This window comes from Bubalus bubalis, chromosome X (assembly GCF_019923935.1).
Source record: "Bubalus bubalis isolate 160015118507 breed Murrah chromosome X, NDDB_SH_1, whole genome shotgun sequence".
Classification (NCBI taxonomy): Eukaryota; Metazoa; Chordata; class Mammalia; order Artiodactyla; family Bovidae; genus Bubalus; species Bubalus bubalis.
In genome coordinates this window covers 91048046-91067076 of record NC_059181.1, presented here as the reverse complement: position 1 = coordinate 91067076, position 19031 = coordinate 91048046, and the positions used below count along the sequence as shown (strand labels likewise).

Here is a 19031-nt window from a genome sequence, read left to right as displayed (position 1 = left end):
CTCTTTGAGTAGTAATAAAATTTTTTACTCAACATTTCCATTCAAATATCTCTTGAAAATAGAGATCTGTTTTATTTGATCAAAAAGGATTAAGTTTATTTGAGTTAAATACAACAATATGGAATCAACTGTCTTACATGAATTGCTAACATCAAATTATATATGTAAGTTATCTAACGCACCTGAACCTCCTCATGGTATACTGCTCCTTAATAGCTTCTTCTCTTTCAAAGATCAGAGGTATTCCTTTTATGAAACAGAAAAAAATAATGCAGAATAATCAACAGAAATTAATAAATCCACCTTAGTCAATTTGCACCCTTTACTGCTCAGGATGCTGAGTGAATTTACAAGGACAAGAGGGCTGTAACCCTTCACATCACATCTACTGGTGGTGTAGACAATATCCTCCTTCCTAGGCCTCCTTTTGTAGCACAGTTACTCCACAGAGACTAATTTCTCTCTGTATAGGAAAACAAAATAGCAATCTGATTGCTGCAATTCTAAAGAGAAACAATTGGAAAAGGTAAAGGGACAAAGAGAAACTCTAGATGGTTGGTGAGCATGGCTTACAGGTGTATACTATGGATGGAAGGACTTTATGGTTTGGGCCCACACCTATCTTTGGTCCCTTCAATGAGGATCTTGAAAATGAGGATCAGGATCTTTGGTTCTTTCAGTGAGAAGGCAAAAATCTAAATTCTGGTTTTTACAACTAACACACTGAAAATGTTTGGTATCTTTCCTGTCACCTGTGCTGTACTGAAATACAGACACTTACAGACAAAAGAGTTTTCTTTTAAATTTCCTATATTAAAAAGTTTAGGCCAACTATATTGACATCATCCATCAATTTCTCTATAAATGTGACTTTTTCTGCAGATCACATTTTGGAAATTTTGCAACTCTGAAAATTAGTGAATTCTCAACTAGATGTGGTATCTTTCTGTACCCATTTGAGATTGGTCGACTTTTATGATGATGCTGGTCCAATAAATTCTCTACCGTGGTTAAATACACTAATTCCTTCTGCTTCTCACTCCAAAATAAGATATGTATAGTTATGCAGATGGAAGAAGATTGGCTGCAATCAATCCTATAGTGCATCTGAGAATGCCTACTATATTTTTCAGGCTCCCCACTTTCCATTCCACTATCACTTAACTCTGCATATGGTGCCCTAAATTAAATGCAAAATATGGCATATAACCTATAAAGTTGGAACTTTCTAAGTAGATTCCTCTGGATTTGATGAACAACCATCCTGTCATTTTTGGCATTAATACCTAGAAGCTTAATTTTATTTGCATAAATTGTGCTTTGTTAATTACATCTTAAAGTTGGAGATTAATACATAAAATCAACTATGTGCAGTTCACTGATACTACATCAAAAGTAGCAGTCAATAAGTGATTAATTATAAATCCATTTATCTAATTGGAGTTAACATATTAGATGAGAAAGAACAATAAGATATAGATTTTATCTTGTGTTTATTTCTCCAGTTAGTCTTATTAAAATAAAATTAGCACATCATCAAATTCTTCTTGAGGCTTTCAAAGGCCTTTGTAAATATGAACACATGCTAGTTGAACTGGCAAAAATTTATAATCTTAAGTGTGTATGTGTGTATATATATATATATAGTGTGTATGTATATATATATATACATATATATATATATATATATATATGATGAGGTAAGACATAATGAATTAAATGCACATGGTATATTTGTGGAAAAGCTAAATGTCAAAAGGTCTCAGACTTTAATTTCAACTTAATTCTTAAATATTATTTTTCCTAAAAAAATAATAAAATTTTCTCTCATTTGAATATTTATTCCAGTAAAATGAAGATTTACATATCCTACCTTTTTTCTGTCTCTTCTTAATGATTCCAGTAAGATGCTTCTTTAATGACTCAACAACATGTCCTTCATTTTTTATATTCTGAACAAATGGGTGATGAAGCATGTTTGCAGAAGTAGGACGAAATAGGAAATTTTTTATCATGCACTTTTCCATGAAATCATGGAACTTGCGGGACCTAAAAGAAATGAATCAAAGAGGTAAAAGAACATTCTCAGGTATTCCACACCTCCCACCTCCACCCACATGCCACTCTGAAGGTCATATTTTTGGAGAGAGTTGTCTTAGCTGTAATAGTCTTTTCAGTAACCAGATATCCTATAGCTTGACAATGTACATTACACAGCAATGCCATTCAAGCCCCAGAAGAGGCTGGAGTCAATGATATTTTCTACCCAAATAATAGTAGAAACTTCAGTGAGTTCAAAAGAATGTACGTGGTAAAAAGATGAGTGGTGGGATGGCAATTAAGTGGTTGATGTGATTTATGCAGACCATGAGACCAGACTGGTCATCCCACAGTAGTCATATTTTTAAAGCCTGAGTGTTTTGCTTGACTATGTGCACTTTGAGCTCTAAAGCTGTCCATGTAATGATCCAGAAAAGGGTGTTAATAGCACCAGGACTGATTAATCTTATAAAATGGCCCATGCAAACAGATGTGACCAGAAAGCCTGAATCTGTGGGAAGGGTTAAATTTAATCACAAGGAAGAATGTCAGCAACTGAATCATAGTAACCACTTTTACGAGGGCAAGTAATATATACTGAGAATAAGCAAGAACTTCATGTACTGGTTCCAAAAACTTCAGGAAGAAAGATTCCCAAGTTTAGTTGGGCTGTAGCACTCTGAGAGAACAAGTCCTCTTTAGGTTCTGCGAATGTTTAGTTTTATGGGTCAAACAACTGGGCTATACATCACAATCATTGACTGCCTATGCAAGCTCAGTGAGAAACTTCACAAATGGCTTCCATTGGTCCAGCCCATTACAGGAGACAAAACTAAATATGTCACTAATGCCAGGACAGTACTGTCATCATAATATACCATGGAGAGTATTATTTCTATTTGGCTGCTAGCTCTTAATGAACAGTACTCATTTAGACTCCTTAAGGTATTTGTTTTTAGGAAATATTATTCAACAAGGATGTTGAAACAGGACTGATCAAATGAATTAAAACTTCTTTGCTATATAAAAATATCAAGTTAATGTGTTTAAGAGATTAAGTCATTCATCTTTACCATCCACTGGATTTGACTTTGGGAGCAGATTCTCGCAAAATAACAAATAAGGCTTCCAAAGGTTGAAGATTACACAGGGCTGCAAAGGAAAATAGATAAGTTTAGAATGAGTAAGAAAGGTAACTACAGAACAAACTCCTAATTCCAGAGGGGATTCTCAGTGTTCTTTCACATATCATGTTGAATAGACACTGAAGAATAGATATGAAAGAAGGTAGTTAGAAGAAAAGCTGACTTTAATACAAGCTGTCCATTATATAAGATACTAAACCTTCACTATTTCCAAGTGTGACAAATAATAATAAATTACACTAGGTTAAATTTTTGAAATGTGTGATTGATGATTTCTATCTAGAGAAGTCAAAAATACAGGTGGAGTCAAGTACTCTTCTGTGCTTGTGTATTGCCAGTATCCTCCACAGTTGTAAAACTGGAATATGTAATTACAGGCTGAAAAGTCAATCATACTAGTAACTATGCACAATAATGTGCAAACAATGATTTAGTAGTCTAAAAAGATGAGAATGATCTGGTTTGGAAGCTAACAGTCCTAGGAAAAGAAGTAAATACAATGTAACTATTAAGAAGGGGCTTCCTAGGTGGCACTAGTGGTAAAGAACCCTCCTGCCAATGCAGGAGACATAAGAGACATGGGTTGGATCCCTGGGTCTGGAACATCTCCTAGATGAGGGCATGGCAACCCACTCAAGTATTCCTGCCTGGAGAATTCTCATGGACAGAGGACCCTGTTGGGCTACAGTCCATAGTGTTGCAAAGAGTCAGACACGACTGAAGCGACTTAGCAGGCACCTACAACTATTAAGAACACACCCTCTAGATTAGATCATCTGTGTTCAAATCCTAATTCTACCTTTGTGACCTTGGGCAAATTACTTACCTCTCTGTGCTTTGGTTAATTCATCTTAAAAACAGAAAATACATCAAGAATTCCTTCAAAGAGTTGCCATGAGGATTAAATGGCAACGTACCTATAAAAGTGTCTGGCACAGAGTAAGCACTTAATAAATATTAGCTATTGATATTATAAGAAAGATTTTAGCTATCTGGCACCTCAATTCTGTGCAAAATTACTAGACTTTCATTCTTTTTTTCAGAAACACAACCATACAAAGAAAAGCCTATTCCAATATGTGGTATATAAATTCATTACCTCATTGGCTTGGGAATTCTGGGCTTTTCAATAAGTATTTAAATATGTGTCTCACTTTACTTATTTCCTCTTGTGTTTTGATTAAAGAAAACTGGCAGTGCAATAATTCCCCAAAGGAGAGCCATAGTGTAAATTTCACCTAATACTAAAAGTGTGTCATTCATGTGAGGACAATTTGATATTAATAACTCTTTAGAGGAATCCTTCCTCTCCCAAAATACATCTCAAAAAAAAAAAAAAATCTCCAGTGCCAAATTGGCCTCTCATAGTAGTATAAAGAAAGTGCCCAGGGTAATTTCATTAGAATAATATAAAGGCAATCATTCAAAGGTCAAGCTTTATATAAATTAATAGGAGGTGCAGTGACCTGATCTCCATACCTGACCCAGCTTTAATCCATGCCCATTCTGTGATATGTGATATTCCAAGGGACACCAGAAATTCTTGATATTCCAAGGGACACCAGAGATTCTTAACAGTTTTATGTTACCATTATTTCTACTCCTTGAAATTACTCTCATTAACAATGAAACACAGTGTTAAAACAGTAGATACTGTACAGATGAAGCACATAGGAACATGGGAACCTACAGGATCTGCTTGGAGAGGGAAAAGCAAAGCAGTTGCAAGCCCTGCCCCCTGACATACACACGTCAGGCATTTCTCTCACTTCTCATCAATACTATGAATGTGTTTATTACTTATATTCTTGGATTTAGGTATTGAGAACAGCAAATATGCCCTGTTTATGGGATTATACATTTGCTGGTTATTAATCATTTATACTCAAGTTCACATTTCACTTTTACTTTCCTACCAGAAAGCAGTAACCTGAAGAATAGACTGCTGACAGGTTACTTCAATGAAGAGAAGGAGGGGGAAACAAGAGAAAATGGAGCCTACTGAACAATGAGGGGCAATGGAGTGGCTGATAGGAGCACGGAAGGCACCAGTGATAGCTGGACTGACTCCAAAGTGGGGAAAAAAGCTTCCTTCTCAATATTGTTGAAGATTGGCTCAATTAAAAGGAACTACTGGAGGATTTTCTTAACTGGCACAGTCTGAAGTATATAAGTGTAACTGTTCAGGAACCTAAATATTTCATCAGTGAATATGTACTGGAACGCCTTTAGATTATGTTTGGTTATTACTATCATGACCAAATGTTATTGAGGCTAAATTGACTCAATACTCAATCAGCCTAAAATAAGATATCTTAACAGAGAAAAATACAAACTCTTCTTACAGACGTATCTGGCCATTCTGACTACGGCATTTCGTAATTTGGGAAAGACCATCATTTATAGTTTGGCACGTGGTGTGGCACCTGTGTGATCAGTACAAGCTGACGGGTACAAGTGGCAGATTTGTACAGCATGTTTCCATAACTTTTAACCAACATCAGATATTATTACTCACGAGGAGCCCCTTCAGCCATTTCAATAGCAGTGATTCCCACGGACCACACATCACTCTGCAAAGGAAAAGATGACCAAAAAAAAAAAAAAAGTCACTTAAAAGTGGGAAACAGTATTTAGAATCTCTAAACAATCTTTGGCTGAGGGGAGGTACCAATGCCACAGCCATTTTATGGGTTTTCTTCATTATAGACTGATGTTATAGGAAGATGTTATCTGACACTATGACCAGCCAGTACTGCACTACACAACAAGTTGATATGGGTGGGGATTCAGTGAAAGGAAAATTCATCTTGGATGTATTGCTATTGTTACCTTAACTGAAATACCAAAAGGAATTTGTTGTAAAGAAATCCAATCACATACTACTAGCTCTAAAGAAGTGAGATCGTAGGTAAATGATTTAACACTTTGCACCTCAATTTTACCCTATTAGGGCTTCCCTGGTGGCTCAGATGGCAAAGAACCTGCCTGCAATACAGGAAACACAGGTGACATGGGTTTGATCCCTGGGTCAGGAAGATCCCCTGGAGAAGGGAATGGCTACTTACTCAAGTATTGTTACCTGGAGAATTCCATGGACAGAGGAGCCTGGCGGGCTACAGTCCATGGGGTCGCAAAGAGTCAGACATGACTGAGTGACTAACACTTTCTTTTTTTCACTTTCAAAATAGAGATTATAATAATAGGACCCATGTTATAGAACTAGCATAAATATTAAATGAAATACTATATACATAAGCACTTTCAGGAGTTCCTTGAATACAGGAAACTGAGGACAGAATTATTATAATTCTAGGAAAATATACATTTTAGGAGGCTCCAGGGAATGACCGTCACTACAGTTAACTGTACTTTGTTTTTTAGAATGTAGAAAGGGCACAGGGCTAGAAGTGCACTGTTCGGCTTAATGACTCCTAAACAAGTTAACTGAATTCTTAAAATACCTGTTTATAGATGTCTTAGCTTCAAAGAGTTGTTGTGATGATATAAGTTTAAGTTTTCTTTAAGTTATGTGGGACTGAAAATTAAAAGTGTATAATTAATAGGGGTGAAAGTCCTTGGAAGACTGCCAAAAACTGTACCGCTATAAAGCATTATTGTTACAGCAAGTCACTTAAAGAACATTATGTTTCCATTGTCTCCATAGCTCCTAATAGTATTGGCTCTCAACAGATCTGCTTGCAAATCAAGCAGAGGGCATTTAAGGGAAAAGGAAAAGAGATGAAATTTGAATTAATCAACTTTGAGTATTGAGTCCTAGGTTCCACACAATGAAACCACAATGAATTGTTTGGATGAGTTATGATGTGGAGAGTGAGTGTGGTTTTTCCAGTCTATATCAAATGGAGTGTTTTTTTTCCATATCAACTTTTTAAAATGTGTACATAGATGTATATTGTCCAAATTGCAGCTTCAGTGGAAATTTTAATAAATAGTATAAATTGTTACTTAATTTGTCTATTCCACTGATTTTCTGTGGTTTGGAGCTGAATCATGCCAAGGACTTTCTCCATTACCCTGAGTAATCAAATTATTATTTTTTTTTCTCTTTGGAGCTAAGTTACTGTGGGATTAATAATTGGCTTTACATTTATTCAGTTTTAAGTGTATAAAGCACTCTGTCCCTGGAAGTTAAATTTCCATATAAAGCCACATAATATAATATTCTTTACCAAGAAGTTGTAAACAAGATGAACTAGACATTCTTCCTCAAATATGGATAACTCCCAATGGTCTACTTTGCCTACATTCTTAGAAAATATTATTTTTACACACATCATCAAACCACATATAGGAGTAGTGGTTTTTATTCTTTTATTTCATAATTTAAAATAAAAAGTCAAAAGTCCTTTACAAATTTTGTTTCCTACTATCTGAATCCTTACACTTACTCTGTAATCATAGGAGCGTCTGGGGTCTTCATCACAGTCAATCACTTCAGGTGCCATCCAGTACGGGGTTCCAATGAAGCTATTTCTCCTCCCATTAATTCTGCTCACCTGGGCACTCACTCCAAAATCCACTGCAAAATTCATTTGTCAAAATAATTAATGAGTAACAAAAAGCTCAATAAGTTATTGCTTTAACTTGGAAAGCCAATACAAAAGCCACAATGGATAACAGATTTTCATTCCAGCCCAGCAAACTTTACCATGAAGTCTACTCCAGTAACACTGGGAAATAGGCTTTTGCTGGTATTTATGTTGGAAACAGATTCAGCAGTGCTATTATAAATCTAGAGTAGGTTTGGCTGAATGTTTACCATGAATATTAAAAATAAAGTTCCATCAGTATACCCTAAACCTCTGAAGTGATAACATATGTAGTGTTTGGACCTGCCACCAAGCTGGAAGAAGACCAGCACTATAAGCAACATCTAAGAAATCAAAAACTTATTAGTACTTTATTAGGAAGTCTCACTGATGATGTTAGAAAGTTCTACTACACTAATAAAGAAAAATAAATTTATGCTAAAATTTAGTTTAAGTTCTTCTACAGATCTTCTGAATCAGATGCAAATATTTAGTGCGGTATCCATATCTCAGCTTAGACTATTAAAGTTCAGTCTTCTATTCATCTGTGGGATATATTATATGAAAATATTTAGTATGGTATCCTCAGAAACAGACAGAAAAAAAGGCTAAAGTAGACTGGGGTTATTTAGTCCAGAAAAAATAAGACATGGATGAAAAATGAAGTAGATTTTCTAATTTAGAATGGTTTCCAGGAATCTAGAGGATGGCTAACAACCCTGACTGAAAAGTAGTTTAAAAAACTTAGGAAAAGAAAAATTAAAAAGTTAAGAGTTTAAGGCAGTGTTAAAGGAAGGACTAATAACAACAATATCAACACAATGTCCATAATACATGAAAATCATTGGGTGTTGCACAGTCTCATTATCTAGATACTTTTTTTTTTTTTTTTGAGAATAGGTTACATCAGAGTTCAGCATTCTCACTATCCCTGAGGACCAACTTTAAGGGCCAAGAAATATCTATGAAGGCCATAAGATTATATATGACATTCAAAGAAGAAAAGGAAATGAGCAAAGACTGGAAGAAAAGACTGATAAATGGAAGAAAAAGGAAAAAAAGAAAACCTGAAATTAAATGTAGGGATGAGATCCCAACAGTGGCATCATTCATCTTTTCCTTACTGACTTAGGGACCAGAATATGAGGATTATTGATCAGTTGAGACTGCAATACAGTCATTGTCCAGTCTCTCTCCTTTCTGTTACTCCCTTTGGGTTTTGCTTCTTCAACCTTCTCCTTATAACTTGTCATTTAAAAATATTGTGGGATCTAAGAAATCTAAAAACCAATGTATAAGGATTATATATAGATAAGAAGCCTGAAAAAATTCTAATCCAGTGCTAAAAGGTCTCTCCTACAGAGTCAAGTACATGATCTTTAGTGCAGGGACTTTGTGACAGATTTTTCAGAGGCTTTTCACTTACTTACAATTTCTCTTCTGTGATGCAGATGATAGGGTTGGCTAGCAACTTGACCCAAATATATGGGAACACTGCCCCATGTGAACACAGAATGTAGCTGTGCGACATACTATATCCATGCTACACATTTCACTGTGAGATCCAAATGACCCTTGTGCATTTTAACACGTGTCTTAAAATTCTGTTTCTAGCTTTGTAGCTTTTAGACACAAAAGAATAATACATTTACTTGAAATTACTTTTAACTTACTGCAGGAACAATTATTACCACATGCTTCTTCTACAAATATTCAGTGAAAAGCATTCTTAGTGAATGAACAAAAACTGTATTCTGGTTATATTTATTTGGCAGGAAAAATGGGAATGATCTTAAGATCATGCTAGAGATATGGTAGGGAAGCCCCTAGTGGCTCAGATGGTGAAGAGTCTGCCTGCAATGCAGAAGACCCGGGTTTGATCCTTGGGTCAGACATATCCCCTGGAGAAGGAAATCGCAACCTGTTCCAGTATTCTTTCCTAGAGAATCCCAAGGACAGAGGAGCCTGGTGGGCTACACCCCATGGGGTTGCGAAGAGTTGGACACAGCTGAGTGACTATTAAAAACACACACACACACACACACACAGATATGGCAGGAAAGAATTGATATGATTAAATACAGGATTTGATGCCAGTGATTTTATGTTCTGTATCAATGAGGTCATCTGCCATTAAATAGTACTGACATTATTTATATGATATTATTTATAAATCAACCAACAATATTTATTTTAAACATTAAAGAGCACAACATATTGTTCCCTGTGTGCCTGTGAGACAATATAATAATTATTTTCTATAAACTATACCATTCTGAACCCTGGAACTGAAAGCTAGAAACTGGATTTTAGATTTCTAATTCCGAATTTGATTTGGATATTACTGGAGCATCATTTCTAACTTATATCAGTTCTTTAAATATTTGAGGGAAAATTCCAATGAAGCAATTTGTGCTTAAGTAAATTTAAAAGCTCTTAGATACTCTTTGGAAAATATGGCTCTGTGATGTGGAAGAATTGTCTTTTTGTTTAATCCTTGTTCATGACACACAAACTTGCACATGGTAAACACTCAATTAAATTGTTGAAATAAATATAATAGCAGACCCCACCAAGAGTACTGCAGTGGGTTGCCATGCCCTCCTCCAGGGGATTTTCCTAACCCCAGGGATCAAACTCACATCACCTGTATCTCCTGCATTGGCAGGCGGAATCTTTACCACTGAGCCACCTGGTAGGCCCAATAGAAGGTAAGGCCCAATGTCCAAAATGTAAAACTCCCATTTCAAAATTGTTGTCTCAAAATGATTTCTGAGAAACAATTAGGTGCATCTTTCTCTTGTCCCACATCCCTTCCCAAACAAGTTTTCAAATTTTGACTTATTTTGCAGGCAGGGACAACATAGTGTAAATAAGTAGAGGGGGATATTAGTGACATGAGATAAAACTGTAATCTTAAAGGATTTTTCTCTGTTAAGATATTTTGGGGTTCATTTAAAGTATTACAAGAAAAAACTTACCTAGTTTTACTTCAGCATTATGAGTCAGTAGCACATTTTGACCTTTGATGTCCCGGTGAATTACACGGTGTGCATGAAGATGAGCTAAGCCCTGCATATACATACATATATATATTTATATAAAAAAGCAAGATCAATATATAGTTTTTTTCTTTTTCTGGTACTGTTTTTAGCATATTTGGAAAGACTTTTGGTAAGAAAAATGGCCCAGATTTGCATTTTTCAGACAAAATTCTTCTTTAGGCTGGAATTACTACAACCAGTTCCCAGAAATAGTACTTTCAGCTATAAGGAAAGGAAAATAAATCAGGACATCCATGAAAGAGAAGGAACACCAGAAATTAATACTTGTATATATTGGGCCATTTACCTTCCTTTCTAGTCTCCATTTTTCCAACTAACCACATGACTAAAGACCTGGATATCTGAACTATCTTAGCTCAGCCATTGTTTTACTCTACTTATCCAACTATTCGTTTAGTCCAAAATATTTTGAAGTCAACCTTGTAGGCTGAGAATTTGGAGGAATATGGAAATTCACTTTAAAGTACTTGCCATTTGTATTGGTTTACCATGCTGTCTCCAGACCATTCACCACTAAAACTAACCCATGCCCTGGCTTCAGTGAGATTGCTCTACATACTAACAGGAGATTAATAATAGAAATAACAGTAAAAACAGCTAATATCAATTGAGTCCTTATTCTTTGCCAAGCACTGTGCTAAGCACTTTACATGGAGTCAACTCTTAAATCCTTACAGCAACCTTTTAAGGAAGGTACTAATTCCACCCCAAATTACAGGTGAGGAAAATGAGATTTGGAGAAATTAAGTAATTGACTCAGGGACACACAGCTAATACATGATGAACCAGAATTTAAACTCAGTCCAGAGTTTGCACTCTTAAGTATGTACACTATTACCATGAGTGAATCCAGTTAAGACAGCATTCTAATATTTTATCAGTGATGCTGTTCAGTTCTGTTAACATCCTTCTTGGGTGACTCTAAGCACTTAAGACACAAAGAAAAATTTGAGTTTGGTGGATCAAGAAGACTGTCATTTTCATCCAATTTGGTGTTCAAAATAAGGAATGTTTTAAATGTTAAGACATTATTCAGAGAGGATATCTGCAAAAGAGTTGTAGATGATTTGGAGCCATTGAGTAAAACACGGATTTCTCAACCTATCTTAATCTCCAATGATAGTGCTATGCTTTTTTAAAAAAGAACTCTAAAAATCACAACAACTTAACACTCTAAGTTATTACACCCATGATTCACCAAACACTGTAGTCTGACTCTGAAAGAGCCATTAAAAGCCATGATTTGGAATGACATTATGTCAAAGCCGCTTTCTCTAAAACCTTTTGGTTTTTTTCAGTATCCTGATCCAGAAGTTTAGAATTTTTAAACCATCCTATATGAGCAAGTATAAGACACACTGTATATATTACCCCCAGGTTTTTTCAAGGTCGGGGCAAATGACTATATGAATGCTCACCTGGAGGATTTCTCGGCAGATATAAGCAATCCAATCTTCCTTCAAACTCTGATTTCTGGTCATTCTCACTACATCAGTGACTGAGCCGGCTGCACATAACTCCATCACCATCTGCAGGGAAGCCAGCAAAGAAAGTACCAAGACTTAGAAAGTAGTTCTCTGAAAATATCTGGAGAGTTTTAGTTCATATGGCTTACATGTATATGTTATGTTTAGACATTAAGATACTGCAAAGACTGGCTCAATTGTCTGGTAGGAAGCTAGCAGAATTAGAAAGAACTGAAAAAAAAATCCAAAGATCTCTGGAGGGAGAGAAAGGAAGTACCACACCAGGGATTTTTAAACCAGGAGGTGGAATTTGAGCTAAGCCTTGAAGGATAGGTTGTGTTTGGGTATGCTGAGAAAGAAGAACATTCAGCTTATTGAAAACAGAATGAGCACATGCTTTTAGAAAGAAGCTTGCACAGGGCTAAGCCTGAGTGATGACTGGAGTAGAACAAAAAAGACAGTTGAGGGAATAGTTTGCGGGTAGAAAAACAGGATATGGAGGGTATCTCAAAACAATTTACACTTAAGCATTGACTAGATTTGTTTTTACTGTTGTTTTATTTTCAAGTTTTAGAATATTTTCCCCAAGATACTGACAACATACAACCTGAAGGGGGAAACTGTCAGTTCCATTACTGTAGGGCAATTTTTTTTTCCAAATAAACTGCTAAGGAAAGTCTATTCTAAGTCTAATATTCTGACGGTGTCTCATTCAGATTTTACTTTATTAACAAATGCAATTTTTCAGGAAATTTGTTTTTGCCACTAATGTATCAGGTGCCCAACTAGTAAATTTGCTTTCATATATTAGCTAACTAGAGGACTGACCAATATGAAGGAGAATCTGCCTATTATAATCAATTTCACAAACTTCTTTAAGTGCAGGTTCATGCTCTAGTGCCAATGTCAAATGGTAATACTACTTTGTCAGTAGAACAAGACATGCCTTTTTAAAAAAACTATAGGTAAGATAATTATTGCCATAGATGAAAGGAAGTAAAAGGATAGGCCCCAAATCATGAATATTTAAAAGGTATACCTTATTTCCTTTTGGAATACTAAGATTGTCCTTTCAGAAAATTACTTCCTTATTTTCTATTTATTCACAACTGATATAACACAGAGTCTTTTACCTGAGTACACTATTCCAATAAATGAAAATAAGAAAAGCAGCCTAACAAACCAGATAGTACAGATAAAGCACACAAAGGTTAATTTTCATGTCTACTATATCGAATGGTTACAACATATACACTGCGGTAATGGAAGAAAAGGGGCTCGTTTTGAACCATGACAAACATGAATTGAAGTCATTCACTAAAGTGAACACTGGAAAATCTTGCCAGTATTACCTGAGTCAGAAGAGTTCTACTATGAAAAGAATGCAAGACATTCTCATTCTCCCGAATTTGCATGCACAGTGCCTGGCTATACTTTATAAACAGTAATTATTTTGTTATTTGCTTCCTATGTGTTCAGATTTACATAGGAAAGAAAGTGTGAATGGTCCCAGGAAAACTCTTACCTCAACAAATAACTTCTGCATGCAGTGCCTATTTATCCTTCAGATATCAGTGTAAGAAAAAGTTTTTCAAGGAAGAGTTTTCCTTTCCCTAACTCAGATTCCTTTGTTATTTGCCCATACAAAAGCATGTTACTTCCCTTCTGACCAATTATACATTTATTTGTGTGATTATTTGATTGATATTTGTCTTCACAAATAGACTGTAAGCTCCAGTGGGCCAGAGCCACATAAATTCAGCTTATGACTGTATCCTCAGCATCTAGGAGAAAGCCTGGAAACAGATAGCTTTGAATGAATAGATGTTATATGACTGAATTAATTGAGCACTGAGAAACATATCTAATAAGTAGACTGCCATACTGTCAACAGAAAAAATCTTATAAAAATATATTTAAAGACAAATGCTGTATGCCCACCCCCACAAAAGGAAAAAAAAAAAGTAGCCATGAAAAATGCACAGTGGTATTTAACAAAATTTGAACTGGCATTGTCAGAGAATAGAGGATTTAGTTAACTGGACATTTGGGAGAAAATAGGTTTAAACTGAAGATCTCTAAATTTGAGGGTTCTCAAAATGTGGTACCCAGACGAGTATCACCAACATCACTTGTAAACTTTTTAAAAAGTGCAAATTTGTGGACTCCCTACCCCAGACTAACTGAATTAATAACTCTGTGGGTGGGGCCCAGAAACCTGTTTTTATTAGGATCTCCATGAAATTCTGTTGCAGGCTAAAGTTTGAGAACCACAGCTTCAATTCAATCCCTTGTTGAAACCTTCCTATATTGCCCACTATCCTGCTTCCTAAAGTTCACATATAAAATGTAACAGAATCTTTCTTTGACTCGAAAATTCTGAAAAGTCTCAGGTATTATTTTAAAAATACCACTCTTAACTTGGCCTAGAAATGCAAGAGAATGTACACTGACCCCAGATGATGTTCTAAATATTCCTTTTTAAATAAAGATATACTTGATTGAAGCTCATTTTCTTGTGGTTTGATTATGTCTCCTATGGCAGAGGGCAGCAACAATTCTGGTAACTGTAGCATGGGTTTCAGTTAGCCTTTAAAATTTATAGCTCATTGATTTGTAATTCATGATACTATAGGCATGAAGCCTCAGAAAAGGATAAGTCAACTAACCATTTAGAAAAACAGTTTATAGGAATTATGTTTAAAGATAATTGAACTTAGCAAACACTTAAATTGCACTCATATACTCATTCCAAGTGTGACTTAGAATAGATATTTATTATTCAGTAATTGGGCCCAAATCCATCAGGTAATCTCCTTAGCTATACCTTTAATTTATAAGCAAATGTATTCGCTACATAAAGTTAAAAGCAGCAAATCTCTATTTGAAAAGAAATATGTTAGATATTTCCAGTATTCATTTGAGTCTTCTCACATCTTACCCCTGAACCCCTTGCCAGTCACTTAATTTATTTTTCCATATTTTATCACTCCCATTTCCAGGAATTAGAGTACATTTTTTTTCATACTACTTTGAGCAGTTGCATGCTTAAGTTCTTCTGTAGGTGCACAAAAATGACATCTCAATTTATGAAAGTATATGTTCTGAAGTGAGACTTAGTCTTATGCAATAAGATCAAGGTAACTAAATACACACCCAAAGTTGATGTCTCTGGCCAGGGGGACTCAGCTTGAAAAATGCACCGTAGAAGGACACAATGTTCTTGTGGAAAGAGTACTTCTTCAAAAGGTTGAGTTCAGTCCTGAGATCCTCTTCTTCATCCTATAGAATAAGGATAGTAAAATTCCTAAGCTATGCCACTCAATGACTATGGTATCCTAAGCTATAGTAGATCAAAGAAAGAGAATCTTATGGCAACCCTTTATACCACACAACAATGTATTATAATAAAATCCCAACTAGAATTCTCAGAATGGAGATGTGGGGTTAACTGGGAATTTGGGAGAAAATAAAGGTCAATTGAGTATCTTTTAATTCAATGGTTCTTAAAGTATGATCCCTGAACCATACAGGACCACTGTATGAAGTTTGCACTAAATGGAATCACCCAATTAAACTGAAAAATTCAATGGTTTTAGTATATTAATAAAATTATTCAACCATAAGAACATTTTTGTCAACCCAAAAGGAAATCCCATACTCTTTAGCTATCACCCCCAAATTCTGCCACCACTTCCCAGCTTCAAGCAACCACAAACATTTTTTATATCTCTATAGATTTATCTATCCTTAACATTTTATATAAATGAAAATAATATAGTATATAAACTTTTATGACTAGTTTGTTTTCCCCCCAGGGTTCATCCATGTTGTAATACATATCAGTATTTCATTCTTTTTTATTTACCATTCATCAACTGAATGAGTTATTTCTACCTTTTATCTAGTATGAATAATGCTGCTATGAACATTCATTTCAATTTTAGTGTAGATATATATTTTCATTTCCCTTTGGTATATACCTAGGAGTAAAATTGTTGGGTCAAATGGTAATGCTGTATTTAACATTTTGATGAAATGTCAAACTGTTTTCCATAGTGGCTATACCATTTTACATTCCCAAATGAATGATGGTTCTCATTTCTCTATACCCTCACCTCACGCTCATTATTTTCTGTTTAATTATTATAACATCAGGTGGGTGTAAAGTGATTATCTCATTGTAGTTTCGATTTGCAATTCCCTGAAGACTGATGGAGTTAAGGATCTTTTCATTGGCTTACTAGCCATTTTACGATCATCAGAGGCATATCTAATAAAATATCTTTGCCCCTATTTTTAAGTTGGGTCACTTGTCTTTTTAGTATTGAATTGTAAGATTTATTTATATATTCTATATATAAGTACTTTATAAGATATATGATTTACAATTATTTTCTCCCATTCTGTGGGCAGTCATTTTACTTTCATGATAGTGTCTTTTGAGGCACAAAATTTTATTGTAAAGTTAAAAAATTTTAAAAAAATTAAATTTTGATGAAGTCCAATTTATCGATTCCTTGTTTTGTTGTTTGTACTTTTGGTGTCATATCTAAGGATCTCTTGTCAAATCCAAAGTCACCAAATCAACTCCAATCTTTTCTTCCAAACATTTTATAGTTTTAGCTCTTACATTTAGGTTTTTTATCCATTTTGAGTTAATTTTCATAGAAAGCAGGGGACCAATTTCATTCTTTTACCTGTGGATATCTAGTTACCTCAGCATTATTTGTTGAAAAGTCAAGTCTTTCCCTATAAATCGTGTTTTCATTCATGTTGAAAATTAGTTGATCACAGATATATGGAAATAATTATATTTCACTGATCTATGTCGAAAAAGCAAGAGAGTTCCAGAAAAACATCTATTTTTGCTTTATTGACTACGCCAAAGCCTGTGACCGTGTGTATCACAACAAACTGTGGAAAATTCTGAAAGAGATGGGAATACCAGACCACCTGACCTGCCTCCTGAGAAATCTGTATGCAGGTCAGGAAGCAACAGTTAGAACTGGACATGGAACAACAGACTGGTTCCAAATAGAAAAAGGAGTACGTCAAGGCTGTATATTGTCACCCTGCTTATTTAACTTATATGCAGAGTACATCAATGAGAAACACTGGGCTGAAAGAAGCACAAGCTGGAATCAAGACTACCAGGAGAAATATCAATAACCTCAGATATGCAGATGACACCACCCTTATGGCAGAAAGTGAAGAAGAATTAAAGAGCCTCTTGATGAAAGTGAAAGAGGAGGGTGAAGAAGTTGGCTTAAAGCTCAACATTCAGAAAACTAAGATCATGGCATCCGGTCTCATCACTTGATGGCAAATAGATGGGGAAACAGTGGCTGACTTTATTTTTGGGGAGCTCCAGAATCATTGCAGATGGTGATTGCAGCCATGAAATTAAAAGATGCTTACTCCTTGGAAGGAAAGTTATGACCAACCTAGACAGCATATTAAAAAGCAACAAAGGTCCGTCTAGTCAAGGCTATGGCTTTTCCAAAGTAGTCACGTATGGATGTGAGAATTGGACTATAAAGAAAGCTGAGTGCCGAAGAATTGATGATTTTGGACTGTGGTGTTGGAGAAGACTCTTGAGAGTCCCTTGGACTGCAAGGAGATCCAACCAGTCCATCCTAAAGGAGATCAGTCCTGAGTGTTCATTGGAAGGACTGATGTTGAAGCTGAACCTCCAACACTTTGGCCACCTGATGCAAAGAGCTGACTCATTTGAAAAGTTCCTGATGCTGGGATTGAGAGCAGGAGGAGAAGGGGACGACAGAGGATGAGATGGTTGGATGGCATCACTGACTCAATGGACATGAGTTTGGGTGGATGCCGGGAGTTGGTGATGGACAGGGAGGCCTGGTGTGCTGCAGTTCATGGGGTCGCAAGGAGTCGGACACAACTGAGCGACTGATCTAAACTGAACTGATCTATATGTCTATTCTTATGCTTGTACCACGTTGCCTTGATTAACTTAATTTTAAATTTTCTAGTTTGATTTGTCCTATAATTTTAAAAGATATGCTTAAATTCATTATTTTCCTAATCATTACGGTGGTAAATATGTTATAAAGCTATCTATCAATCCAGTGGTCTGAATTCCTAGTAGCTATAAATTTCATTTCATTGTAAATAAAAAAAGCTCTCCTACAGCATCTATAAAAGTTCAATTTATATAACCTTTTCAGGAATACTCTCACTGTACGGAGTGAGATATATTTGCAGTATGTGAAGAAAAGAAGACTTTTAAAGATAAACTCCTATTCTAAAATCCAGTGAAAAAGGATACCTTTGACTTATTCTGGGCAATGAATTAGAACAGGGCCCACTGGCACTAAAAGTAATTAATGGGTAAACCTCTACTATCTTTAGTTATCCCCAGCATTTCCCTCAATTAACTTGACTTGACAACCTTGAGGTAGTGGAAAATACATCTGTAGAACATTTTTTAGCATTTCCCTAGGATTTTCCAATGGATTTATCCATAAACATTCAACAACTATAAAACAAATCTAGACACCTGAATGTCTTTGGGGGACAGGATGGAGCCTTATTTCTCCAGTTGGAAACCCCAACAACAGGGTTTGCATTTATTGTGTAATAAAAGCATGAACAATTAAAACAATCACCTGTAGCATGAGAATTATATAGAAGTTCAGGTTCCAGTTTCACCCTAGCCTCCCAGGGAAGCTTGATTGATAAGTTACCTTCACATTCCCTTAACCTGTTTAGCTAAAGGCTGATCCTCGTGGC

The 19031-nt window shown here is 35.5% G+C and overlaps 1 protein-coding gene across 3 annotated transcripts in view; it reads right to left on the bottom strand.

The window, feature by feature from the left end:
* Window positions 1-19031, bottom strand: part of NRK (Nik related kinase) — a 128492-nt gene that overhangs the window by 45201 nt on the left and 64260 nt on the right. For all 3 annotated transcript variants that reach the window (XM_025277286.3, XM_025277284.3, XM_025277285.3), the window contains exons 5-12: window positions 15426-15551; window positions 12222-12332; window positions 10720-10810; window positions 7598-7728; window positions 5704-5758; window positions 3114-3192; window positions 1874-2049; window positions 183-246 (exon numbers count right to left, since the gene is read on the bottom strand). In XM_025277286.3, the coding sequence (XP_025133071.3) occupies window positions 183-246; window positions 1874-2049; window positions 3114-3192; window positions 5704-5758; window positions 7598-7728; window positions 10720-10810; window positions 12222-12332; window positions 15426-15551 (833 nt within the window). The remainder of the gene's footprint in view (window positions 1-182; window positions 247-1873; window positions 2050-3113; window positions 3193-5703; window positions 5759-7597; window positions 7729-10719; window positions 10811-12221; window positions 12333-15425; window positions 15552-19031) is intronic.